At 46.9% G+C, this 27768-nt stretch overlaps 1 protein-coding gene across 1 annotated transcript; it reads right to left on the reverse strand.

Annotated features, from left to right (window-relative positions):
- Positions 1-27768, reverse strand: ERCC3 (ERCC excision repair 3, TFIIH core complex helicase subunit). The gene is made up of 15 exons (XM_060624855.2): positions 27658-27768; positions 27089-27294; positions 26198-26434; positions 24311-24360; positions 23742-23877; positions 23173-23337; positions 22485-22689; positions 20048-20362; positions 14453-14637; positions 10925-11127; positions 10139-10235; positions 8916-9033; positions 4547-4665; positions 2236-2388; positions 1-435 (listed from the first exon to the last, which is right to left on the reverse strand). Exons 1-15 carry the CDS (start codon positions 27683-27685, stop codon positions 304-306), a joined length of 2349 nt encoding a protein of 782 aa, XP_060480838.1. The 5' UTR covers positions 27686-27768; the 3' UTR covers positions 1-303.

The raw sequence follows: 27768 nt of genomic DNA on the forward strand, positions 1-27768 counted from the left end.
GTTGTTAAATGTTCCATTTATACACCTTAAACATTACAAAGATTTATATACAGGAATGACCACTCCCCAAGATTGGAAAATGGTCTAGGAACCCCCAAAAATATAGTCTCCCAACTTTTTCAAAAAGCCCTGGATGATTCACAAAGACAGAGCCAAGCTCTCAATGCATTTTCCTCAACACAGTTAACAAACACTGCATCTAGATCATGTTGGCCAATGCCAGAGGAAAGATTATGATACGGAAAATCCCTCTCCAGCAGTGGTGCTGAGCACCCTGGCTTGACCTGGGTGACCGTGTGGCCATCATTTCCTGAATCGCTTGAAGAGTGGGTGCACGTGCTTTGTGGAAGTCTTGCCCCGTGACGAGTGGTACTCCATGTACACGGTGTCGTCGGCCCCAGACATAGAGCTCATTGTGCCAAAGCGCCGAGACACCTGCAGGAGAACCCAGCCCAAGGTTAGTTTACAAGGGGAAAGACACTCCTTTTAGAACATTTATAATTGTAGTAAGTTTTTCAAAGTTTTCAATATTTTTTTTAGAACATTTATTGACTACTTACTATGTCTCAGGCATTATACTAAACAGTTCACATGCATTTACATGTTATTAACTCATCTAATCCTCCCAATCATTATAATCCTCATTTTACAGATGAAGAAACTGAGGCACAGAGAGATTAAGTAACTTGTCCAAGATTACACAGCTCTTAAAGAGACGGGATTTCAACTCTGGCAGCCAGCTTCAGATTCCCTATTCTTAACCATAATGCTATTCTGCCTCTCTTACTAACAATTTATAAACAGAATTTTTCAACAGTGAGAACAGTGGTCCCCCAACAGCTCAAGACTCCACCATAAGGTTTTGAATCAAATGGAAAGCCAGAAAGCCCTGGGCTTGAATCTTGGATCTACCTCTCACTGTGGACAAATACTGAATGTCTGCACCTCAATGAACTCATCTATAAAATGGGGACAGCCACATCTGTCTTGACATACATGGTGTGAACAGAAATCACACAGGCAGGGTTTGACCCAGAGCCTTGCACACCACTTGCACCAGATTACAAGCCTGGGGACATACAGGCACCAAGCAATGCCAACCTGACCTTAGGTGACTCCCTGGTTGGTGGCATTGACCAGGCATTCCAAGGACACAGTGAGAGGCAAGCATCCATGAAGGGAAGGCTCAGACACCTCCGAGCTGGTCTGGTCCCCCAGTCTCAGGCTAGAGGAAGGGCAGCACCTCCCCGGGGGACAGTGTATTTCTTCCTTCACCCCAACCACTGCTCACTTCTTAGCTCTAACATCAATATAGTTTCCAACGTACCTGACTACACCGTACTTTTCTCTTGGAAGAGCCAGATAAGAACGCCCCATAATGGTACTTTCATTAGTTATACCATATTATATAGGACTGGGCACAGGCAGGCATTCAGTAACTATTTGTAGAATAAATGGAAAGTTCACTATTTTCAGAGAACTCTACATATTTTAATTAATTTTATTTTAGAGGCAGAGACAGAGCACTAGCTGAGGAGAGGGGCGGGGGGGACAGAGAATCTCAAGCAGGCTCCAAGCTCAGCGTGAAGCCTCTATGGGGCTTTGACTTGAGCTAAAATAAAAAGTCAGATGCTCAACCAACCCAGCCACCCAGGTGCTCCTTTTTAATTTTTTTTAATTTAAATTTTCTTTTTATAATGTGAGAGAGAGAGACAGAGAGACAGAGAGAACTCTACATTTTTCAAGATAAATACTGAAACTAGCTGGGAGAGGATCCTTAGACCCACCTTACTGGACAGCTTACTGGACTAGACCCACCTAAGCTGGACGGCTTAGCTCTATTACTGAGGAGGAAGCCAGAGTTGAATTGGCCTGTGCAAGGCCCTGGATGGCGGGCCCAGGCCTGCAACACCCCCTCCTGCAGCCACCTGGGAGCCGACCTGGGGCCACATTTGCCATCCTGGGCTCCCCCATTCTGTGCACAGAGAAGGGGGCCAGCCACAGACTATGGGCGTGGCCACATGAAACAGCGTGTCCAGAAGGAAGGATGCACCGAAAGGTTAACGGGGGCAATTTCTGTTATTCTCTTCTCCACAGCTTCCTGGTCTTTCCAAGTCTTTATGGAGGTCGCACAGGTGCACACGCACACATGCACAAGGGACGCAGTGCATGCGGGCGCATAAAAACTCTGTCTTTTGGGAGAACTGGCAGGTGGGGCGTCACCCACTCACTCACCTGGCTGGACCTGGAGCCAAATTCTCCTGCCACCACCTCTTCCTCTGCATCCAGGTCAGTGGCTGCCAGGACCTTTTGTAGGAGCTGTTGTTGCTCTTCCCTCGTGGAAAACGCCAGCTCTTCTTCCTCCATACCAGCCAGCTTTGTGATCACCTATAAAGCCGAAATCAGCAGGCCACATGGCCCCTTCTGTTTTGCCTCCCTCGGACCCAGCTGAGCAGGTGGCTAAAAACGGAGAGCTCCTCTCTGGCATTGCAGAGACCAGCTTCAGAGCCATCTGTAACAGGGAGCTTAACTGATGACTGCGGGGCAAGAGATGGGAAGGAAATTCCAGAGAAACCTACTCCCAGAACAGCAAATCCATAATCACTACAGACAACCAACGGGACCTTGACAACTCTAATGTGCCCCCATGGCAGTATTCCACCTTGCACCAGGTAAAGGAAGGGACCAAAGATGGAGGGCACAGCCTGCCGCCCTCAGGAAGGGTCTTCAGCCCCCTGGGCTTGGCCCATAGGACTTCTAGCAGGACGGCACTTAGAAATGAGAGCATGTCGGGGTGCCTGGGTGCCTTAGTCGGTTGAGCCTCTGACTTCGGCTCAGGTCATGATCTCAGTCTGTGAGTTCGAGTTCCGTGTCAGGCTCTGTGCTGACAGCTCAGAGCCTGGAGCCTGCTTCAGATTCTGTGTCTCCCTCTCTCTCTGCCCCTCCCCTGCTCATGCTCTGTCTCTGTCTCAAAAATAAGTAAAAACATTAAAAAAAAAAAAAAAAAAAAGAAATGAGAGCATGTCAAGGTGGGTTTGCAGCACTTTCTTCTAAGACAGCAAGAGAACAGCATGTAGAGATGTGGTTTTCCCTTCTTTGGAGGTGACTCACTATGAGGCCTACCAATCCCTGAAGAAAGCCAGGACTGATGACGTAGAGAAATCTACCCCCCCGCTAAATCTTCTCATAATTTAAATGAGAAGAAAAGGCCTAGAAGTAGGGATCTGGCTGAGCCCGTCAGGGGGCCACAGGCCCAGAGCATAAACATCGGGCGTTTCTGCCCTGGCCTGACCACCCCTCTGGGAAGTCCAGGGTCATGATCGCAGGAGCTCTAACCGGGCTGCTCTCAGCAGGCAGCTCTGAAGGCAAGTGGGGCAAAGGCCCCTCCGACCAGCAGACAATCGCAGGTCCAGGTGCCTTTCTGCCAAGGGCACCTTCCAAAAAGCCCAGGACATGACCTGATTTGGCACATGTTCTCTCACTGGACTCTCCAGGGATCAGGACGTATGAATGTTACTATCACCACCTACTTTTCATAGACACATAAAAAGGTCATAATGCAAATCCTTCAAAATACGGTCAAGCATCCTATCCTCTAGCCCAGCATGAGAAATCTGAAACTGTCACTGCTTCCAGCTAAAAAAGGAGGGGTCAGACGACCCTGACCTCTTATCTATGGTTAATGACAGAAGCTGGCCAACCTGAAAAAGACACAAGAGAAAGGATCTGAAAAGGCAGCCTGCAGTCTTCTGAGAACCAAGAATCTGGGAACCTACACATTCTAGGGGTGTCCTTTTAGTCCCCAGCTTCCAGCACCCTCCATCCACCCCCACAAACAAAAACCTTTAGGGGCACAAAATCGTGACATAACCTTTCCACCTGTGTCAACAGAAGAGAACACAAACATGGCAGCCGGTGGAAGTCAGCCAAAACGTTAGCACCTCCCAAACTGCACAACCGTGGGTTCATAGCGCATGGACACCTGTGCCGTGAGGCCCCTGAGGCTGACTGACAGCACAGCTCGCCCAGCACCCGGTGGGGCGCCCCATTGGAGCCGACCTTGTATCACAAATCAGGTGTGTGAACAACTTGGGAAACCCTGAGCTCCAGTGGACAGCCACTGCTGATGCAGGAAAGTAATCCCAAGGGGCTCAGGGTGGCACAGTGACGGCCGTAGCTCTGAGGTGTCCCGAGTCCTGCCAGGAAGCACATCTTCCTGCTGACAGCTAACATTCTTCTTCCAAGACAACTGTAAAATCTGAACAAGTAGACACTCCAGACCCCCCACTTCGGAGGCCCCATTCTTTAACCATTCACTGTGGGAAGGCCGGGCAGGAAGGGATCCTGCACGATATTTTCCCTCAAAGTCCCTGGCAATTCATGCAGAGATACAGGGAACGTGAGGTGGGGTTTCCAATGCCCTCATGCTCTGTGCCTGCCTAGGCTGTCCCCCAGTGGTGCTGATGGCGGCTCCCCCTTCTCCTGAAGGTGCGGGCACAAAGCAAGCCTCGGTTCTATTCTCACCACGCATTTAATGAATACATACCTTAAAGCTATAACCCTGGTCTACCAAGAACCTCTGCCGCTTGGTTGAGTAAGCCATTTCCTGTGTGTCCTGGGACACCAACGAGTAGAAGAAGGCATTGTACTCCTCTGCCACCATTCCTTAAGGGAGGCAAGGAAAAGACAAACATCATATGACTTCACTCATGTGGAATTTAAGATACAAAACAGGTGAACATAAGGGAAGGGAAGCAAAAATAAAAACAGGCAGGGGGACAAAACGTAAAAGATTATTAAATATACAGAACACACAGAAGGTTGCTGGAGGGGCTGTGGGAGGGGCGATGGGCTAAATGGACAAGGGGCATTAAGGAGGACACTTGTTGGGATGAGCACTGGGGTTATACATAGGGGATGAATCACTGGAATCTACTCCTGAAATCATTGTTGCACTATATGCTAGCTAACTTGGATGTAATTAATAAAATATATACATATAATAATTAATATTATATATGTAATATATAAACATAAATAAAATATATTTTTTATAATTAATACTATTTACATATATTATTATTTCATACACACACACACACACACACACACACGCACATATGTAACATATATAAAAAGAGAGAGGGAAGGAAAAAGGACAACATTAGCTGTTACGATGCCTGGAAGCAAGGCTCCAGGGCTCAAAAGTATGCTGACCCCGCACAATGTGAGAGTTAGGGCGCTGAACCCCTAACCCTGCAGAGCTGAAAACCCACATAACATCTAATTCCCCCAAAACTTAACTACTAATAGCCTACTGCTGACCAGAAGGCTTACCAGTAATATGGAATACTTGATGAATACGTATTTTGCATGTTATACATATTACATACTATTTTTAGTATAAAGTAAACCAGAAAAAGAACACATTATTAAGAAAATCGTGAACAAAAGTACACTCCCAGTACTGGAGTTATCCAAAAAAACCCCCACAGCTCAAACTACAGTTCAAGGGTCAACCACAATGCAGTGGGAGAGCTTTGCAGTCAAGGGGCTAATGGCCTGGACTCTGTGTGGGCACTTACTTCATCAAAATTAAAATTGTTTGGTTAAAGAACACCATTAAGAAAGTGAAAAAACAACCCACAGAATGGGAGAAAATATTTACAGAGCGTGTATCTGATAAGGAATTTATATCTGGACTATATAAAGAACTATTACAAGCCAATAATGAAAAGACAAATGACCCAATTATAAGAAGAGCAAAGGATCTGAACTGACATTTCTTTTTAAAGAAATTTTGTTTGTTTGTTTATTTATTTTGAGAGAGAGAGAGAGAAAGAGTTCAAGCAGGGGAGGGGCAGAGAGAGAGGGAGAGAGAATCCTAAGCAGACTCCGCACTGATAGCAGAAAGCCCAATGTGGGGCTTGAACCCATGAACCACAAGATCATTACCTGAGATGAAATTAAGAGTCGGAGGCTTAACTAAGCCACCCACGTGCCCCTGAACAGACCTTTCTCCAAAGAAAATATACAAATGACCAATGAGCCCATGAAAAGCATTGAACATATTAGTCATCAGGAAAATGCAAACCACAACCACAATGAGGTACCACCTGCCACTCCCTAGGATGGCTAGAATCAAAAAAGATCAGGGTGCCTGTGTGGCTCAGAAGGTTTAAGCGTCTGACGTGGCTCAGGTCATGATCTCATGGTTCATGAGTTCGAGCCCCACGGTGGGCTCTGTGCTGACAGCTTGGAGCCTGGGGCCTGCTTGGGATTCTGTCTCCCTCTCTCTGCCCCTCCCCAACTTGCACATGCTCTCTCTCTCCCTCTCTCTCTCAAAAATAAACAAACATTTAAATAAAAAAAAGTTTTAAAGAAAGGTTATTACAGCTATTGTCAAGGATGTAGAGAAACTGGATTCCTCACACATTGCTGCTAAGAGTGTCAAATGGTGCAGCCGTTCTGGAGGATAGTCTGGTAGTTTATTAAGATGTTCAACAGAGTTACCACATGACTCAACAATCTACTCCTAGTTATACCCAACAGACCTGAAAACATACACCCACACAAATTTGCACATGACTTTCATAGCAGCAGTATTCCTAAGAGCTAAAAGTGGAAACAACCCAAGTGTTTGTCAATAGAAGAACGAATAAATAAGACACACAATGGAATATTATTCAGCATTAAAAAGGAAGGAAATACTGATACATACTACAATAAAGATGATTCTTGTGAAAACATCATGCTAGTGAAAAAGGCAGTCACAGAAGACCCAGACTGCATGATTCCATACATATGAAATGTCTAGAATGAGCACAATTATCAAGGTAAAAATAGTCATGATTGCCTGCAGATGAGGCTGGGAGGCAAGAAGAAAGGAAGAGTTACTGCCAATGGGAAAGGGTTTCTTTCCTGGAGAGATGAGAATATTCTAAACACAGACTGTGGTGATGGTTATACACTTTGCAATTATATTAAGAACCAATGGGGGCGCCTGGGTGGCTCAGTTGGTTAAGCGTACAACTTCAGCTCAGGTTGTGATCTCAAGGTTCATGGGCTCAAGCCCCGTGTCAGGCTCTGTGCTGACAGCTCGGAACCTGGAACCTGCTTCAGATTCTGTGTCTCCCTCTCTCTCTGCCCCTTGCCCACTCACACCCTGTCTCTTCCTCAAAAATAAACGTTTAAAAAAAAAAAAAGAACCAATGAACTGGGGCACCTGGGTGGCTCAGTCAAAGTGTCTGACTTCAGCTCAAGTCATGATCTCACAGTTTGTGAGTTCGAGTCCCACGTTGGACTCTCTGCTGTTAGCTCAGAGCCCACTTCGGATCCTCTGTCCCCTTCTCTCTCTACCCCTTCCCTGCTCTCATTCGCTCTCTGTATCTCTCTCTCAAGAATAAACATTAAGAAACAACAAATTAATGAACTATACACTTCCAGTGGACCGACTATATGGTTTGTGAATTCTGTCTCAATAAAGTTGCTTGAAAAAAAAAAAGAAAAAAAAAACCAAAAAAACAAAATCCCAGGTCAGAAAAAAAACCTAGAGCAGAAGAATGATCACAGAAACTAGGACAGAAAATACTGAAGCCTGTAAAACCTGATCCTTCTGGAAAATCTGCACATTTTGCTTCACAGTCCAAATGTCAGCAGGTTCAATATCTGTGTACTGCCTCTGAATTCAATTGTTTCTTAGTCTTACAAGAGCTCACAGATGCAAAGGTAGCAGCCAAATACGTTACATATCAAATAGTATTTTTAAAAAAACAAATTCTACTCAAATTCAAAGGGGCTTTAAAATTAGATTTGTTTCTTTTGGGGGGAGGTAATGGGTAAGGCATTAAGTTAATGAGATACATTCACATATACTAGCCAGATGATATTCCTGTCAATTTATAAAAGCTATCGTTTCTCCAGCAGCCTTTTACACTGTTCTATTATATATGGCTCCCTCCTCACAAGAGTCCTTCAAGAGTCCTTCAAGAGGACTGTCACTCCCACTCTGGATGGGAAAGCAAGGCTCAGACCGGCAAACTACCTGCCCAAGGTCACCAGGGTGGTCTGGTGCTCAAGTTCATGCTATTTCTACTAACATGCCCTGTCTCCAGTTTAAATACAATCAGCCGCCTCTTAAACACATTCTACAACAGTACGATTCCAACATATGCCCCTACCCTTGTTTCCAGTCACCCTAGCAGTCCAGCTGCCCCTAAGGAAAGCAAATTCCCTGAGGACAGGGCCTGTATCCTGGTCTTAGGGCATGCCTGGTCCCAGGAGGAGAGATGCGGCCACTCTAAGTGTCAGTCCCTGCCACACCCACCGTTAGGGTCAGGGCCCTCTCACCACAGGTAACAAGCAGAGACTCCGGCCTTGCACCCTCATTCACTAAGCACGACACCCCTGCTGCGAGCTGCCGCCCAAGGCAGGACTCTTCACAGGGTGCGCGTGAAGTATCCCCGTGTGGCTGCCCGAGCCGCTCTTTCCAAAGCCCTCCCCAACTCCTGACTCAAGGCCCAGGGTTCAGTTCTAGCTCCCACACGGCACTGGCGGCCCAGCTCTGCTTCCTGCCTTTTATGTCCACAGCACTGCACACTCACACTGCTTCCCTGGCCCCCGATGGCCTACCAATGCGACAGCTCGGCTTAGAGGACACCCAACGCGGAGCAGGCAGCTGCCACGGAGAACGCCCACGTAGGAACTCCGAGGCCAGAGAAAGAACACAAGCCACGCTGATCTTGGTCGTTGCTTTGGGACCCCTCCCTGCGGCATCTACTTAGCCAGGGTCCCGGGGTCCCGGGGTGCCTGCTCACCACCACGGGCACGCAGGCAGCGCAGCCCTACCCTCTTCCGAGTCCAAGTGGCTCAAAAGGAAAGACCTGCTGGAGCAGAAGGCGTAAGGCCGCCTTTACCTTTTTTGGCTCGGAGCACTCGCCCCAGCCTCTGGGCCTCCTGCCGCCGGGAGCCACCATGAGATGAGATCTGAATGAGAACATTTGCTTCTGGCAGATCAAACGATGTGTCACCCACCTACAGAAATGAAACAGCGTTGAGTTTGACAAATTTTTTTTTTGTTTTTTATCTGGGACAAAAAGAAAACAATCAATTGGCCTGGAATTTAAATAAGCTCTAAAGATAATTGAGAGAGACAAACCCATCCTCTTCCCTCTGTACCGGGGTCCTGCGGATGCAGGCAGGCCTCTAGGACCTTCTGTGAACTCTCCTGAGAGCTGTCCTAAAGAAGCGGGTCAGGACTCCCAGTCCCCACCGGCCATCTCATTTATGCTCCCAGGCCAGGCTGCTAGGGACCAGACACAAGAGGGCCTATTGACAGAGATTCTTTGTAAAGGATTACTCTTCTTTTTTGCTACAGAAACACGTCTGCACAAAACCATCTACACTCGTGACTGGAGGCCAATGAAACCATCAGCACATGTGGGACACAGGACCTGTCAGGGCCCACTGCCCACACCAGGCTGGATCTGGTCAGGGTAGCGGCCTTGGCTTGAGGGTTCCAACCATGGAGGTTCCCAGCACACATCTAAGTGTGGTACTTACTAACCCAGCTGTGATCAACTTCATTGGCAAACCGCATTTATTTTGAGCTTTGGGCCTGTTCTAATCTGAATGCCTGCTCTACACTGTTGGGCCACAGCTTCTAACAGTATCACCGAGCTGGGCCTTTGTGCATTCGCACCGTGCCTACATCCACCGCCCACCACACCACGGCACAAGAACAGCCAGGATGAAGGTTGCCCACAGCCCACAGGAAGCAAAAACTCCACAAAGAGAACCTCATCTAAATGTCCACTTCTGCCAGAATAGGTAATGAAAATTTTCCCCTGGGATAGAGAAAATACAATTTAAAATTCCTATATCCCCAAAAGAAGTGGGGAAAACCTCAGTCAAGCAAAGAGACTTTATAAATTGTCCACAACACATTCAACCCCACAACTGCTCCTTCTGCTACCCATCAGAAAGCATTCCTGTCACCAGACACTGGAAACATGGGAATGAGAAGTGACACATGACGTCCCTTCAACAAACATGAATTCATGGCCCTCGCAATCACCCAGTGTCCCCTCTAGCCCTGGGGGTGCTGAGGCCTCACCACCACCCTGCAGGGCACACAGACCTTGGATATGAAGATGGTGTTGATTTTGGGGTTGTGCTTGAAATTCTGGAGAATCTGCATCCTCTCTCCCTGGGATGTAGGACCATAGATATAGGGTCTAAAGAAGAATGAGGTATGTTAGGAGGACCACAGAATCACCCCCCAATTAACATCAGTGGGAAAAGGAATTCTTGCAAGGTTGCTCCCTCCCGGGAAGCCCTCCACCATGCAAGAATATCAGAGGGAGGCCCATAAAAATGAGGGGCTATAGACCCTCAGCCAAGGTTCTGGTCACCACTCTCTTCAGGATTTCCTCCTTCACATTTTTCCTTGTTTCTGGACTGTGCTTTTTCCTGAATCCACGTCCCTCAATCTAAGCCTAGTGTCTACACGAGCAGTGCTAACACAGCATCCAGGTGGGACTAGGGGCCACTGAGGATGCCTCTGGTGTTTCCTGAGAAGCTCTGTCTAGATGCAGGGCTGGCTGGGATGCTGGCCCAGCCAGCCTTGCCTTCCTGGCCCCTGTACAGTCTGAACTCAGCTCCACCAGAGTGCTCACTCGGCCTGCCATTCCAGATACCAACTTGTGCCCACCTTCGGAGCCCAGCTCATAGATGGAGCCCCACCAAAGCAGCATGACTCTGGCCCCTGACCCCTGGGCTGAGGGTGACCAGGCTGCTGCAGAACCAGACCTTCAGACCCTAAGAGAACTTTGAGAGGCAAAGAAGGAAAACCAGGCACCTTCTGTACTCGGGTTTGGGGGAAGATTAAGCTGCCTTGGGGCAACTCCAACTCTTCACTTCTTACTTGTTCAGCCTAATGGCATATTCTTTCAGGGCAAACACATTGTCGGCAAAGACAATAATCTTGTCATTCCTCCTTTCATGAAACTTGATCAGAAACTGGCAAGCTCTGAATTTGTTGGGGTTCATGGTATACAGCAAGATTCGTTTCTTGGTTTTGATTGCCACATACTCCCGGTAAAACTCAGGAGACATCGGGCACCAAACCTGCGACACAGTAAGAATCAAGGGTCAGTTTGCAAATTTAAACATCACACAACTGGAAACTTTTAAAGACCATTAATTTAGCAGGACTAGCTTTAAAACAAATCAAAACAAAATCAAGTACCTAATGTTGAACCAGGACACTCTCATATTTATCTCTTAACACATAGATATAATAATAATAATTATTATTACTATTATTATTAATGTTTTATTTATTTTCGAGAGAGCACAGCAGGGCAGGGGCAGAGAGAGAGAGGGACAGAGGATCTGAAGCAGGCTGTGCACTGACAGCAGCAATTCCAATGTGAGGCTTGAACTCACGAACCTCGAGATCATGACCTGAGCTGGTCAGATGTTCAACCGACTGAGCCACCGAGGCACCCCAAACACATAGATTTTTAAATGCATCGATATCTGGGGAATTACTTTCACACCAGCTCCAAGTAAGTAAAGGAAACCAGATTCTCAACCAGTGGTCCAAGTAATCCCTCCCGTTTAGACCACACCTCCACACACAAGTCTACACACAGCACTGCTATGGAGAAGCGCACACATACCTCCTAGCTCTGTCTGTTGAATTAGCCTAGCAATAACATCCTAGGAGTAATGAACACACCTAGCACCTAGATCTTGGTTTGTAAATTCCACTCTTTGCTAAAAGGGCACCTTGGAGAAATGGCTGATTTCCAGGGCCAGAATAGGTAGGGAAAGTACCAGATAAACCTAAAATACCTTGCTGTGCCAGAAAGCAAGGAAGTGCTCAAAGAATGGGGACATGTCAAATAGATACAGGAGCCAGGCTGAAGGGGTCCCACTGGTCACATCTGAGACAATTTGATCCTTCAAATAAAAATGACAGGAACACTCTTTGGGGCCTCCTCTGTGCTGGGCCCTTGTGCATGGGCTGCTAGCAAGCTTAAGGAAACTCAGACAAATATACTCAAGTGCCATGGGTTTTAAAGGTCTCAAGGCTGTGAACACACAAAAATGACCCTCTGGAAACTTTGCACTGAACAGGCCACAAAGCCTATCCTGACAGGCTCTGAATTCTGGGGTGTGACCAGTGCCACTTCTGTGTGATCACCACAGACCATTTCTTCATGCTGCAACCACTGTGGACTCAGCTGCTGTCGCTCCATGCCTACCACTGGCCTGAACTCAAATTCTTAGGTTTTGCTGCCACTGTTTTCTGGTTCCCCCTGGGCTGTGTCCTGTTATGACTCCGTTAGGATTTCTAGTTCTTTATAGCCAAAGCAATTCTTTTTCCACAGTAAAATCTTTAAAATCGTGCATTTCACAGAACATGAATGGTCCACAGACATAGGAAGCAATACTCAAGGTCATTAGTAAACAGGAAAATACAAATTAAGATCATAAGGAATACCATTTTCATACTTAGTATGTCAGCAAACAATTAAAAGAAAATAAAACTCAGTATTATGTACTCAGTATGATGTACTCCACATCACTCAGAAGATGTGGAGTAATCTCACTCACCCGTGATGAGAGTGTCAGCCGGTCCAATACTTTGGAAAACAGTGTTTTCTAGGACACAACTAGTGAAGAGAACAGCCACACAGCCTTTGACCTAGATATGCTACCTCTGGGTGTATCTGCCAGAGCAGTGGCCTTCAGAGTTGAATCATTTTAGGCCACAAACTAAACATTCATATGCATGAACACAGTTGTATTAAACAACATATACTCAAGAACAAAAACAAAAAACAACATCTACCCTTAATGTACTTATGCATTTTGGTAGATTCTATTCTTTCCTGATAATGACCCAATAAAGTAATGTCACCGCCTACTATGGGACCACAGTCCACAGTACAAACAACACTGCTTTAGAAAAAAATGACCCAAGGCCCCAGAAAACAGGTATAAAAATATTTGCAGCAACACTATCACAACAGCAAAAAAAACAGAAACAAAAACAAAACACTAAGCTCCAAATTTATGAAGAATAAATCAGTGGCTTCCTAGGGCTGGGAGCAGAAGCAGGGATTCATGGCAAATGGGCATGAGGGAAATTTCTGGGGTGGTGACGGGGTGGTGGGAAATGCAATTCAAAACTGGAGGGTGAGGACAGCTACATAATTCTTTACACTGACTAAAATCACAGAATTTACTTACTTACAACAGGTGGATGTTATGAAATATCAACTTAACACCTCAGTAAAGCTGTTACAAAGACAAACTTAGCAACCCAAGTGTCTGTCAACATTATTTTTAGTGCTGTGCAGTATTTCATCATATATCCTGTTGTGGTATATTTGTACAATGGAATACTGCAGAGCACAGCTACCTGCATCATCAAAAAAGTAATACAGTACGCAAGGGATAAAAGTACCAAGCAAGGGACACAAGTCATACGAGAACACACAAAACTAGGTTCTATTTTCATATACAGGAAGACTTTTTTTGAAGGCAACGCTAAACAAAGTAGGTGATGGAAATATACACAAGAGGTAAAATAATAAAGGGAGAGGATGACAAGTTCTGTCGTGGGACAGTGAATCCCCTGTTGGAGGAGGGGAGACACAACTGGAGAGGAATAGGCCCTCAGAGATTCCGGCAATGCTCTGTTTCGTAGGATGCGTGTTGATTATGAAGAGGCAACTACAGGGTAAGGAAGTTTTCAGCAGAGTAAGTCTACCTGCACAGGTTCCTCACACTCACCGTTACCCAAGAGGCACCCTTCTGCCCTTGTGGGACAGAGGCCACCTGACCCTAGCCAGTGAGTGACAGTCATTTCAAGTTGCCAGGAAGGATGTTTGCAATTGTTCCTTCTGAGAAGACTTACCTTTGAATGCGTTATTTTCAACATTTACCTGTGCAGGTATTCACTGTGGAACAAGACTGGGACAATGTGTTTCCCAATGTGTTTACAAATGATGTAGGCCACAGGTGCCTTCTGGGGACACCAAAACCAAGAGGCTTTGACCCTGGGGTGGCCTGGATGGTGGCCCACACAGGAGCACCCAGGAACTCCTCAAAGGTGAGGGTGGGCAGGACCATCCAGAGGTGCTCACTCCCAGGGAAAAGGAGGAGTGGATTTAGAGGTCAAACTAGCCTGGATTACCATCCCGACTTGAGCACTTACTGACTGTGTGCCCCTGGAAAGGGGTTTTGTTTCACAAGTCTTTGGAGTGGGTAGAACACCGCCCACCTCACAGGGGGACTGAGGGAACAGTACAAAGTGGCAACACTTCTGCTCAAGTCCTGACTGTGTATCTGCCCATGGGGAGGGGACCTGAACCATTTCTCCTTAACCATGGGTGGAATCCCTCTCTCGAGACCATACCAGGAAGGGGAAAGCTACCTCGGCACACTGGACTTTGGCGATGTAGCCATTGTTCTGCAGCTCCATCCAATTGGCTTCGTAGAGCTTGGGGCCAATCAGAAAATTTAAGTCGACAATTTTGTCATCTTCCCGGACGAGGGTGGCGGTCAAACCCAGCTTGCAGTGGGCCTGCACGATGGTAAGCACCCGTCGGAACATCCTGGCTAGGGAAACAATCAATGCATTCACACTGTCACTTTTTTTAACATTTTTTTAAATGTTTACTTATTTACTTTGAAAAAGAGCACAAGCAGAGGAGAAGTAGAGAGAGACGGAGAGAGAGAAACCCAAGCAGGCTCTGCACTGTCAGCACAAAGTCCAATGTGGGGCTCCATCTCACAAATCATGAGATCATGACTTGGGCCAAAATCAACAGCCAGAGGCTTAACCGACTGAGCCACCCAGGTGCCTCAACACTGTCACTTTTTTAAATGCTCAAGTACCACACACAGCCTTGCGACTTTACACGGGCCTGTGACACTAAGTGGGCTAACCCCGGGTTTCTGAATCATAGGAACCTGGCTCTAGACCAGAATGACTAGGCAAGAACACTTAATCATCACTTTCAGACATGTCCAAAAGAAGGAAGAAAAAGAGAACAAAAGGGAGAAATGGCTTTAGGGAAGCTCCAAATCAGTGAGCCCCAGGATCCTTCCTTGTAACAGCTAAGCTACCAACAGGAGTGCAAATGGTGAACTGAAACACGATGTAACACTTAAAACACCAGTGAGCTCCAAATGATGCAAGGAATGTATTCATCCTAAAACTTGTACCCAGGATACCAGGAAGATGGCTGGGTGACCATGGGATCAGAGAAACAAAAGGAGCCGGGTCTGCTGGACTTCCTACCATCTTCCCAGAAAGCAGGAGACAACAGGGAGACATGAAACCCCAGGCAGCTCCCTTCTCCTTAGGAAACTCCCTTCTCTGAGCTTTCCAATTAGATTCATCTGGTCCACCAGCAACCTCCTGTCTCTGTTTGGAATGTTCTAATTCTGGTTTATCAAATTAAATAAACACATAAATGGGATTAAGATACTAATTTCAAAAAGAACCAATTAATGGGTTTCGATGGGCTCATCCTTTAAAAATACTAATACTCCGGGGGTGCCTGGGTGGCTCAGTCAGTTAAGCATCTGACTTTGGCTAAGGTCATGATCTCGCGGTTCCTGAGTTCGAGCCCCAAGGTCAGGCTCTGTGCTGACAGCTCAGAGCCTGGAGCTTGCTTCAGATTCTGTGTCTCCCTCTCTCTCTGACCCTCCTCTGTTGCAATTAATTTGTCTCTCTCTCTCAAAAATAAGTCATAAAACATTAAAAATTTTTAAAAAATACTAATATTCCAAAAAAAGGTTAAAATGTGTTTCGTTTATCTTATAATACAATTAAAAGTGAGGTTAGTGATACTGCAGAAACAGAGGTTAACAATCTGAGGAAGGAAGGGTCAGACTGCACCAGAACACAAACCAAAAACATAAGAACAGTGAGATAGCAGAGGACTGTCTGGGCCCCCAGTAAGTGTCCAGGTCTTCCAAGCCTAAGGTGGTTTGCACATACACTTGAAGACAAAGACCAGCAGCATAGTTATCTCCAAGGACTGTGCCGCTCCAAAAAAAGGGGAGCCAAGGACCGCAGACCAGGCTCCTCGTGTCAGAAGGGCATGGCAGCCAAGGCAATGGAGACAGCAACCTCATGCGGGTGCCAGGGAGGCAGCGCTGGGGACAGCCCAGAGATGCTATCAACCCAAGGGAAGCATGAGTCTGCTCCCTGCCTGGATACTCTGCAGCCAGAAAGAAGCCCCCGCTGTGGCATCTGCCCTACAGACCAGCCACATCCCACTACCACATTCTCCAACAGCCATAGGGCTGTCAGGAGGAGGAACCCACATATGACACAGTGTACAGATGGTTAAGTTTTTACACAGCTATGTCCCTGTGAAATCACCCAGGTCAAGACAAGTGTTCCTAGCACCTAGAAGCCTCTCCTCTGACCCTGCCTGTCAATACCAACACTCCCCTCTCAAAGGAATCACCATCTCACTTGTCATCCAAACTTTGTATTAATAGAATTACAATACATATTCTGTGGGTGTGATTTGTTTTGCTGTACATGTCACAGGTGTCAGTTGTCTCCCACTTCGTCCCTAGTCCAAGCACAGTGCTTGATACATAGTGGGTTCTTAATAAATACTTCCTAAAATAATGAAAGTGGCACAGTGCAGTAAACACTTAATACATGCAAGTCTGCAGTTACCGATATTTTATCAATACAGTGAGTGACACAATAGGACTCTTTTTGGATGATGTCTAAAAGAAAACAGCCATCTTTACCTCTTGAGATAAATCTCAAAGATTTATCATTCTACCTCATCCAACGTGGTATACTTGTTTAACAATCAAGAATCTTGCTGTGATTTGTTAGGATCCCCTAATTTAACATTGGCTCTCTGGCCCAGTGAGCATGGCCAAGCCAAGAAGCTCACAAGAACACGACTGAACTCAGAATTCTATTTAGAGCTGTTTGGTTTTTTTTTTTTTTTTTAATTTTTTTTTTTCAACGTTTATTTATTTTTGGGACAGAGAGAGACAGAGCATGAACGGGGGAGGGACAGAGAGAGAGGGAGACACAGAATCGGAAACAGGCTCCAGGCTCTGAGCCATCAGCCCAGAGCCTGATGCGGGGCTCGAACTCACGGACCGTGAGATCGTGACCTGGCTAAAGTCGGACGCTTAACCGACTGCGCCACCCAGGCGCCCCTAGAGCTGTTTGGTTTTACTCTCCTACCCAGCCAGAGACAAACTGACCCAGTGAATCAGGAAGAGAAAACACACAGATGGCAAGCATGAAATTTTGTGGGGTACACCCTGTATCCTCATCACCAGACAACCAATCTCAAGCCTGGCTGCCGCCCTCTGAAACCTGGGACCTAGGCTAAAAACGAACATCAACATAAACTAAGTACATACGCAGGTTTCCCAAGTTTCAAACACAGACTCCAAAAGAACCACTGCACAGCACTTCCAAACTCATTTGTAGGATGTGATTCTCTAGGTCATCGATTTCCAATCCAATCAGAGCCAGTAACCTCCTGCTCCTTAAATTTTTTTTTTGGAGTTTAGTTTTTAAATTAGCACACAGTAAAAAGTGACCTTTTGCTGGGGGTGGATGGGATTGGTTCTATAAATTTTAACACATGTGAAGATCTGTGTAACCACCACCACAATCAGGATACAGACAAACCCATTACCCCCAAAACATGCCCTCCTGTTCTCCCTTTACAGCCACACCCTGGCACCCACTGATCTGTTCTCCATCACTAGTTTTGTCTTTTCAAAGGCACTATACACCATATAACCTTCCAAGATGGGCTGATTTCGCTCAGCAAGTACCTCTGAGATTTCTCCAAGTTGTTGCATGTAGCAACAGTGTGTTGTTTTGTGGCTGAATAGAGTTCCAGGGGAGGGACCTTCCCATTTGTCTATCCAGTCACCTGCTGTTGGGCATTTTGGTTGTTTCCAGGTTTTGGAGACTCTGACTAAAGCCCCTATGAACATTCATGTACAGGTTTTTGTGTGAACCTGAGTTTTCATTCTCTAGGACAGATGCCCAGGGGTGGGCCTGATGAGTCACATGGCAATTTTCTAAGAAACTGCCCAACTTTCCACAGTGACTGTACATTTTGTGATTCCTCTGGCGGTGCATGCCAGCTGCTCTGTACTCTCGTCAGTTATTGTCAGTATTTTCCATCGTGGCCACTCTGATGGGTGTGTGGCAGCATCTCATCGCATGGTAGTAATGTGCACTTCCCTCAGGGCTAATGATGCGGAATATCTTTTCAAAGGCTCCTAGGCATCTGTATATTCTCTTTGGTGAAATGTCTACTCTTGTCTTTTGCCGATTTTCTAACATCTCTGCCACCGCCAGAATGTCTAACTGGCAATCAAATGAACGTGCCTAAAGCCGAACCCCTGCACTCTGCAAACCTGTTCCTTCTACAGCTTTCCCCAGTTCTGTAGCTTTCCTTCCAGTTGCTCAAGCCAAAACCCATATGGTCATCCTTGATTTCTCTTTCTTTCAGGTCTCATGGCCAGCCTGTCAGCTCTGCCCTCACAACACATCCAGAAGTAGATTACCTTTATTCTTACTGTTCAAGCCTCTTGGTTGGGCCCATCCAGCTGCTTCCACCCTTGCCTCCTTCCACTTATTCTCAGCACAGCAGCCAGGGTGGTACTTTCATAGTACATGACAATCAGACCATGTCACCCTTTGCTCAAATCCCTCAAATGGCTTCCCACCCACTCATATAGTACAAGCCCAACACCCTACAGTGACCTACGTATAGGATTTGGCCCACACTCTATCCTGCCTGGCCCTCTCTAACCTTGGCTTTGACTGCTCTCCTCTATGTCCCTCCTGCCGCATAGTCATCTTGGTGCTGTCGGACCATGTCAAGTACTCTCCCACCTTGGGACTAATGCTGCCCTGTTCCTTCAACCTGAATGACCCCCAATCCCTACGTGGCTTGCTGTGAACATCAATAGGTACCCTCAGACATGCAGGAGGGCTGGAGGGGTTCTCATTAACTGAAAAGAATGATGCTAGGGCCACTTAGGCAGTATTTTGAACACTACGTGAAAATGCCTCTGATTTCATTTCATGCAGAGAAATCCCTAATTTACATTTAACTTACCAGAGCTTCCCCTTCATTTGTTTTATCAATGAATACTAGAATACTATGTGGCAATAAAAGGGCAGATACTACCAATACAATGTTATATGGGTCAACCATCATGCAAAGTAAAAACAGCCACATCTAAGAAAATATATATTATATGAGTCTGGAAAATATATGAAATATTTACTATTATATATAACATATATTCCTTAAAACATATATGAATTATATATCATATGATTCACATTATGGTATTTCCCGAAAAGGCAGGTCAACTATAGAGACAGGAAGCACTTCCATGGTTCTCTGGGGCTGGAGCAAAAACACTGACTGTAAATGAGTATGAGGGTGAGGTTCTAAACCTGGATCACAGTCACGGCTGCACAACTCCATAAACCTGTGAAAAATCTTGAATTGTACATTTATAATAGGTAGTTTTTACTGGTGGAAATTGTATCAATATAGCTATTTCTTTTTTAAAAAAATGACTGCCTGCAACACTTGGAGAAGTTGGGCTTCTGTAACGTATCAAGGATCAATACTTCAATTCAGCCTTCAAATAAAACAAACACCATTACGGCAAGGACTTCAGTGCTGCTGGTCCAGTTTTCACAGCACCATAAGCCAACCGGTTAAGGGTAAACTGAACTACAACAGTAAGATTGAGGAAGAAGGGAAAAGCCATTTTCTGAATGACTACTGTGGGCCCGTGATTCACGAAGCTGTCTGCCACCCACCCTCATGCCCACCCCCCACATGCTTCGGACTTACTTTAAAACTTTACCCAGCAGACCTTTCTAGCAAGACAGATGAGCTACACAGCAGTCTTCCCTCCACCCAACGAACAGAAATCAATTTTTGTCTCTGCAATGAGCAGGTAGCTCGGCTCTCAGCCTGCTTACCTGGTATGGTATGTACTTCATCCAGGATCATGAGGCCCCACTCCTGAGTTTTGAGCCACTCCATGACTCGCTCAGCCTCCCAGGACCTTTTGGTGGTGTGGCCCAGCATGGAGTAGGTGCTAATGGCAATGGAGCAGCCGATGGGCTTGTCCTTGGCATCAGAGGTGAAGCGGCAGATCTGGCTGTCGTCAATGGTGGACCACATCTTGAACTGGGCTTTCCACTGCTCCACAGACACAGCTGAGTTGCCCAGTACCAGACAGCGCTTTCTCACGGTGCAGGCAGCTGTCACACCAACCAGGGACTTGCCGGCACCTATGCGAAACCAAAGGGCAATGCCACCCAAGGCCAGGTTGCAATGAAAGACAAAGACAGGGGTGCCTGAATGGCTCAGTCGATTAAGCGTCCAACTTTGGCTCAGGTCATGATCTCACAATTCGTGAGTTTGAGCCCTGCATCGGGCTCTGTGCTGACAGCTCAGAACCTGGAGCCTGCTTCGGATTCTGTGCCTCCCTCTCTCTCTGCCCCTCCCCTGCTCATGCTGGTCTCTCTCTCTCCCTCAAAAGTAAACATTTAAAAAAATTTTTTTGAAGGACACAGACAGAATCCACACACAAATCTGGGTGAATTACTTGCAATAACCCTCAGAGCCGATACCATGAGGCACTTCTTGTTCCAAGGTCTCTTTTCTTCTCTATAGAAAGGAGACACGTCCAGCTCACGCACAAATGTGACAATTAAGAGAGACAGGCACCAGGCCCTCCTGTGGCATTTTCCATGAATTTTGTTCTAATGTTGAAATCTCAAAACTCACCAGAGATAAGAGACCCTCTTATTGCTGAAATTGTGAACATGAGGAAATGAAAGCGGAGGTACACGTGGCCCCTGCCATGGGAAGGTGGTGCCTCGGAGGAAAAGTGTGCCCAGCACACAGACCACACCAAGGGCCCAGTACAAGGCAGCTCTTAGACTGCACAACGTGCTGGGATGAGAATTCAGGCATACAGGAGATGTGTACACTACTGGCAAAGACACAGGCGAAATTCCAGGGTTTCCAAGTTTACTATCTTCCACCATTTGAAGATCAAGATAAAAATCAAGCTATTCCTTTAAACAGCATTTCCTCCTTCACCAGGCATGTGTATCAAAATCACCCAGGGAGATTAAAAAAAAAAAAAAAAAAATGTGGAGGCACAGGCCTCTCCCCTGGAGATTCTAACCTCCTCAAGTCTGAGGTAGGGCCCCCAGGTGAATGTGCTGTGACCTCTGGCCAAGAACCTCAGCCAGGACCTGACATGACTTAGGACAAATGATATCAGACAGGTGCCAAGGAGGCTATACTCTCCTTTCTTGGATGTGCACACTGTAATAAGCCATCCAGAAACGAGCAAAGCTTCTCTGCTATGAAGTCTCCAAATACACACACTTACAAGCTGATTGCAAAGGATGAGACCCTAACTCCAGTGTATAAGATATCACCTGCCCCTGCAAGTGCAAGCTGGTGCAGCCACTCTGGAAAACAGTATGGAGGTTCCTCAAAAAACTAAAAATAGAACTAGCCTATGACCCAGCAATTGCACTACTAGGCATTTATCCATGGGATACAAGTGTGCTGTTTCAAAGGGACACACGCACCCCCACGTTTATAGCAGCACTTTCAACAATAGCCAAAGTATGGAAAGAGTCCAAATGTCCATCGATGGATGAATGGATAAAGAAAATGTGGTGTATATATACAATGGAGTATTACTCGGCAATCAAAAACAATGAAATCTTGCCATTTGCAACTACGTGGATGAAACTGGAGGGTATTATGCTAAGCGAAAATAGTTAGAGAAAGACAAAAATCATATGACTTCACTCATATGAGGACATTAAGAGACAAAACAGATGAACATAAGGAAAGGGAAACAAAAATAACATAAAAACAGAAGAGACTCATAAATATGGAGAACAAACTGAGGGTTACCGGACGGGTTGTGGGAGGGGGGATGGGCTAAATGGGGAAAGGGCCCCAAGGAATCTACTCCTGAAATCATTGTTGCACTATATGCTAACTAATTTGGATGTAAATTTTTAAAAATAAAAAATAAAATGAAAAAAAAAAGACAGCGCCTGCCCCACATCACTGTCACTGCCCAAGATCTTACACATTGCTTAGTCGATGTGTTTACCATCTGTCTCTCTACAACCAAAATGAGCTCCCCGAGGTCGGAAGTGTTGTTCTATCCACCACTGTATCCCCACTGCTGAGGTCAAAGCCCTGCACACAGCAGGCACTCAAATATCTGTTAGGTCACAGATCAGGGCGTCATCTGACCTCAGCTGCTCCCTGGCCAGGTATGATTTAGAGAAGGGCACACAAAGGAGAGCAAGAGAAAGCTGGCAGACCATGACAGAAGAGTCTGGCCACCTTCTTCTTTCAGGTGTCACTTACCACAAGGAAGAACGATGACCCCTGAGCGGGCACGTCCATTCCCAAACATCTTCCGCAAGCTCTTTTCCTGATAAGGTCTAAGGACGGCTGTGGGTTTCAGGTCAATGTTGATATCAGGGTTAACAGAATCATTCCGGAAGTCATACTCTGCCAACAGGGGGTACTCCAGGTGGATACAACGTTTCTGGAGCTCTTCAATCATTTCCTGGGGAGTGAGCATGGAAGACATTTATAATCTTGTTAAATCCAAAGCATGCTCATAAACTATGCATAATCCGAGGGGGTTAATGGTCAAGAAGACAGCATTTTATGTAGGCTTTTACAATTTCAGATCTTGATCTGCTTGATATCAAGTAGATATCTGCTTGATAACAGCTGGGTTAAAGCACAGAAAAGCAACTCAAGTTAAGGACACAGACAAAATTAAATCCAGTCACCAAAATGCCACCAAAACCACCAAAATGCCCCTCAGACACTTCCCACATCTCCCAGGAACTTGTGAAGACTGACCCAGCAGCCAGAGTCACAGGACACTCAGATCTAACCCCATCAGGAGGAATGATGCCACAGCTCACAGACACCATAAAGGAGAAAGCAATTTCAGGAAGACACGGGGATCCCTTCCTCTCACACAGACCACAGAGTCCATGCAGGGCTGGGCCGCTTGGAGAGGGGTACATTCACTAACCTGCTTGACTTCAAAAGATACTGTCTGGGTCTCTTCTTCTTCTTCCTCATCCTTGTCCATTTGTTCGTAGAAGTCAAACAGGTCTGTGGGGATATCAGATTTTCCCTGTGGGTCTGTCACCCGGGAAGTGGAAGGTCCACCACTGCCCTCAGCAGTCTTGGCGATCTGTAAAAAAGGCAGGATCTGAACCTCTGTGCAACAATGAAACTTCATGCCACCAAGCAAGAGCCAAAGTTGAACAAGCAACTGCAGCTGTAAGAAGACAGGAGGGGTGCCTGGGTGGCTCAGTTGGTTGAGCATCCGACTTCGGCTCAGGTCATGATCTCGTGGTCTGTGAGTTCGAGCCCCGCATCGGGCCCTGTGCTGACAGCTCAGAGCCTGGAGCCTGCTTCGGATTCTGTGTCTCCCTCTCTCTGCCCCTCCCCCACTCATGCTCTGTCTCTCTCTTTCTGTCAAAAATAAATAAACATTAAAAAAAAAATAGTAAGACAGCAGGGTCCCAAGATGCAAATGCTGAACTCAATGTCCCAATGCTCCCACTACCAAGGGTGACCCAGGAGCCCACGTACAGCCGACTTGCTCGTGAACGTCTCTGTGATGAGCTCCGTGGCCTCCCCATCAGAGTTCCGCAGGCGGCACTCCCGGATCACCGGATCCTGGAGAAGATGCTGGATGACATCAGGGTGGGAGCTTTCAACGAAGTACCTAAAAGAGGGGAGGGAAGGAGGTGACTACTGAGCAGTACACCATTTCCAGAAGGTTCTGTGGCTCATTTGATCAGATGGGCTGGAAATCGTGGCTCTGTGCTTCTCTCAATCTCTTAGTCTCCCATACCCTTGGCCAGATCTGAGCTGCGAGCTACTGGCCAAGATATAACAAATGAGGTTGTGGACAGAATCTGGCTTTGAGGTCAAATAAGGAGTGGCCGGAGCCTCAGCGTCACTGCTCGGGAGCGGGGAACACAGTGGCCAGTAAATGAATTCCCAGTTTTGGTCACTTCCCTTTGCTCATCCCTTCTATCCCCTTACTCAGGGGAGCAGGTGCTGGTGCAGACAGACAGCCCACAGACATCAGCCCCTTGCCACCTGCTCTGCACAGGGCACAAGTGCCTTGGGGGGCTTGTCACAGGATCCCTTACCTGTTGTGCTTCAGGACCAGCTTGACTTTTCCGTAGCTGACAGTACACAGCTGCAAAGAGTGACAACATCCAACAGGCACAATTAGCAATACTCGGCTCACTCAGGACACATTCATTAGTGGGTATGTCTTACTACCTACCAAGTGAAGACTTCAGTTTACCCAATGTGCAATCCTAAAGAAGTCAGGTCTGCCAAAGGTGAGCTTTTTCTTATTAAACTCTACTCTTGAGAGTAAAACCTTGCTTTTGCCTGGCTCTTTCTGATGCACATCCCTTAATTTATAAAATGCTACATAAAATCTTTCTTTTATTTTCCCTTCCCTTTCCTTCTCCATTCCCACAGGCCCCAACCTAATCCAATGGTTCATCCAGCCACACCAGCATTATTACAGGTCCCAGCACAAAACTGGCACAGAGCATGTATTTAGTAATTGCTGTGTAAATTAAATGCAAAACCCCCTGGCCTCCTCACCAATGTTCCTATTTCTCCCAACTAGAATGTAAGCTTTGGAGTGCCTGGGTGGCTCATTCAGTTAAGCATCCGACTCTCGATCTTAGCTCAGGTCTTGATCTCACGGTCATGAGTTCAAGTCTCACACTGGGCTCTGCGCTGGGCATGAAGCCTACTTAAAAATAACAATTAAAACAACAGAATGGAAGCTTCTTGACAGAAGAGACTAGGGCTGAAATCTTCTAGGTTCCCAACAATCTTCAGGACGGAAAGCAGCAGAGGTTGTGTGGTGGCCGTGGAGATCTGCCGCTCAGCTCTCAGGCTGTGACCAGCCCCTGCTGCTGCCCTTCTGGATCCCCTGCTGCATTATACCAACACCTACATTCCTGCAGGCAGCTCCAGGCCAAGACTGAGCACAGCCAGCGTGCTAATGCAGGGTTCATTCCAGCAAGGTGAGGCCCTTTTCCCTGGGCACCTTTCCATATCACAAGAAGACAGAACTCCTACCAGGGTTCCTGTCAGCTTCCCTGAGATCGGATGCATCACTGTACTGACGGTCTGTGGCACTCACCAGATCTGGGGGTCTGAATCCAACTCCCTTAGATCAGCTGAAGGTGACAAAAGCCACTGTCATCTATTCTGAATGGCATTGACCTGTCTCTCAGGACAAACCCAAGCATGTCCAATGCTCTTCATATGGAACCCTATCCACTTCAACACTTGCAAGTTCTTTTTGATTTTCCCTAATGGAAAGTGTTGACTATTGGTCCCGTGCAGGAATTCAGCCTTAGACAGAGTTTACCACTTATATTAGTCTGCTCAGCTGCTGTTCAAAACACCACAGACTGGGTGATTTAACAACAGAAACATTTCTAGAAGTCCTCCATCAAGGTGCCAGTGATTAGTTTTTAGTTAAGGCTCTCTTCCTGACTACCTTTTCACTATGTGCCCATATGACCTCTTCCTTGTGCACGTGCAAAGAGAGCACCTGAGCTTTCTGGGTGACTATTCTTAAAAGGATGCTAATCCTATTGGATCTGGGCCCCACTCTTATGACCCCATTTAACCTTAATTACTTCCTCATTACAAATATAATCACATTAGGGGTTACAGCTTCATATGAATTTTGGAGGGGACACAATTCAGTCCAAAACACCATTCACTTCTGGCTGCATTCCCAAATAACCCTGGCCAGAATGGGCCTGAATTAGTATCCCCAATGTGTTAGTGTTCATTGTATCAGAGCGCTCATGAGAAGTGTGGCCTCAGCAAGAAGAGATCCAGAAGAGAAGCAGCTGCGGGAATCAGTTATGTCTCTCCACACGAGATCTGAATGGCATCTTCATGATGGCCACAGGTTGACAATGGGTAGCACCTGTCCACTATTAACACATTCACAAGGAAGGCAAAAGAGCTGGCCTTAGCTCCCCACTTGCCTTAATAAACTGAATAATTCCATCAGGGACTCCCGTCTTGCTGAGCTTCCTGAGGTATTCAGTGATGTCACTAGTTTGTAGCCCAACACTGACAGCTGCATACAGGGAGTAGGCAGTTAGTTTGTACTCATGCACGTGGGTTGGTCGGCACACTGGCTCTGCAATAGCCACCAGGAAGTCTTGAGCATATTTGTAAACCGGAGAGAAGGCTTCTAAGAAGATGTGGCCATCAGGAGCCTAAGAAACACCAAATGGACATGACAGACAAAACAAAAAACAAAAAAAAACAAATGAAGTGTAGAGACTATTAGACTCTTTCCCACACCATTACCCAGAAAAGATAAGCTGCCCAAAAAGGGATCTTTAACACCACGGATATTTTTGTAAGCCCTCCTTCAGCCAACTGTGGGCCTGTTACTTTAATCAGATCCAAGGAATGGAGAGATTAGAAGAGCAGGTTTCCGAAGTCGGTTTCCACTCTTCTTCACAGGGAAAGCCTACCTTATTGGCTATCTTCAAGGTACCTTTAGGTTAGGTTTCAAACGAACGTAGATTATTACCTACTTCGAGCTGAGCAACAGAGTGGCCTAGCAAATATATAGCTTCCATTACTTTTTGTAGATGGGTAATTAAAATGTTACACAATAAACGGCATTTGCTCAGTAAATAAAAAAGTATTTCCACGCATGTGGTAGAACTGAAGGGAAGGGGAGAAGGAGGGGCTAGAAACAAAGGCTAGTGTGCCCTGGGTACCTGCTCCTTCTCAGGCTGCTCAAACAGCATGTGTGAAAGCCGTCTCCCAGCCAGCTCTGGAGGGCAGTACCCTGCATTTCCATTTGGGGTCCAAAAACCGAACCAGCTTGGCTCTGCCCTGGCGGAGGGTATGCTTACCACCCAGAGGGGCCTCGAGGTGTGGTCGTCCTTCAGCGGCATCTGCAGCCTGTAGTCCTTGGCTCCATATTCATCAACTTTGGTGCCGGACTCATCCACCTGCTTCCCAGCCGCCGAGGGGACCGCCTCCTGAGAGTCGTTCCCGGGGACGTCGTCGTCATCTTCTTCTTCATCCTCGTAGTGCCGCTTCTTGGACTTCTTCTTATCTGCAGATACGGACACAGAAGTAAGCGCAGCAGGAGCCTAAGGTTCCCTCCGCACTGCTGAGCGACATTTCGAGGGAACCTGGCAGCAGCAGTACTTCATTCACCAACGCCATACACCCCTAGCCAAGAGCCACCTGCGTGCCGCTGGCGTCCTCTCCCTCCAACGCTTCCCACCCGGCCCACGACGCAAGGCGGCCCAAAGGTCAGGGATCGCCCCCTGCCCAGCAGCTTGTCGCGACAGCATGAACAGGCCGCGAGACACTGCGGGGCCGGCAGCCGCTGAGAAGCCCGGAGCGGCTACGACACAGGACGACGGGGAAGGCGAGCGCAGGCAGGCCCCAGAGCGCCCGCGCCACGTCTCACCGCGGTCTCCCCGGTCTCTTTTGCCCATGGCAGCAACAGCACCACACGGCCTGTGCCGCCGGGTCTCCGCGGCGGCTGCTCCCAACGGGGCTTCCGGTTCACACCGGACGC

Source organism: Panthera onca, chromosome C1, assembly GCF_046562875.1.
Source record: "Panthera onca isolate mPanOnc1 chromosome C1, mPanOnc1 haplotype 2, whole genome shotgun sequence".
NCBI classification, from domain to species: Eukaryota; Metazoa; Chordata; class Mammalia; order Carnivora; family Felidae; genus Panthera; species Panthera onca.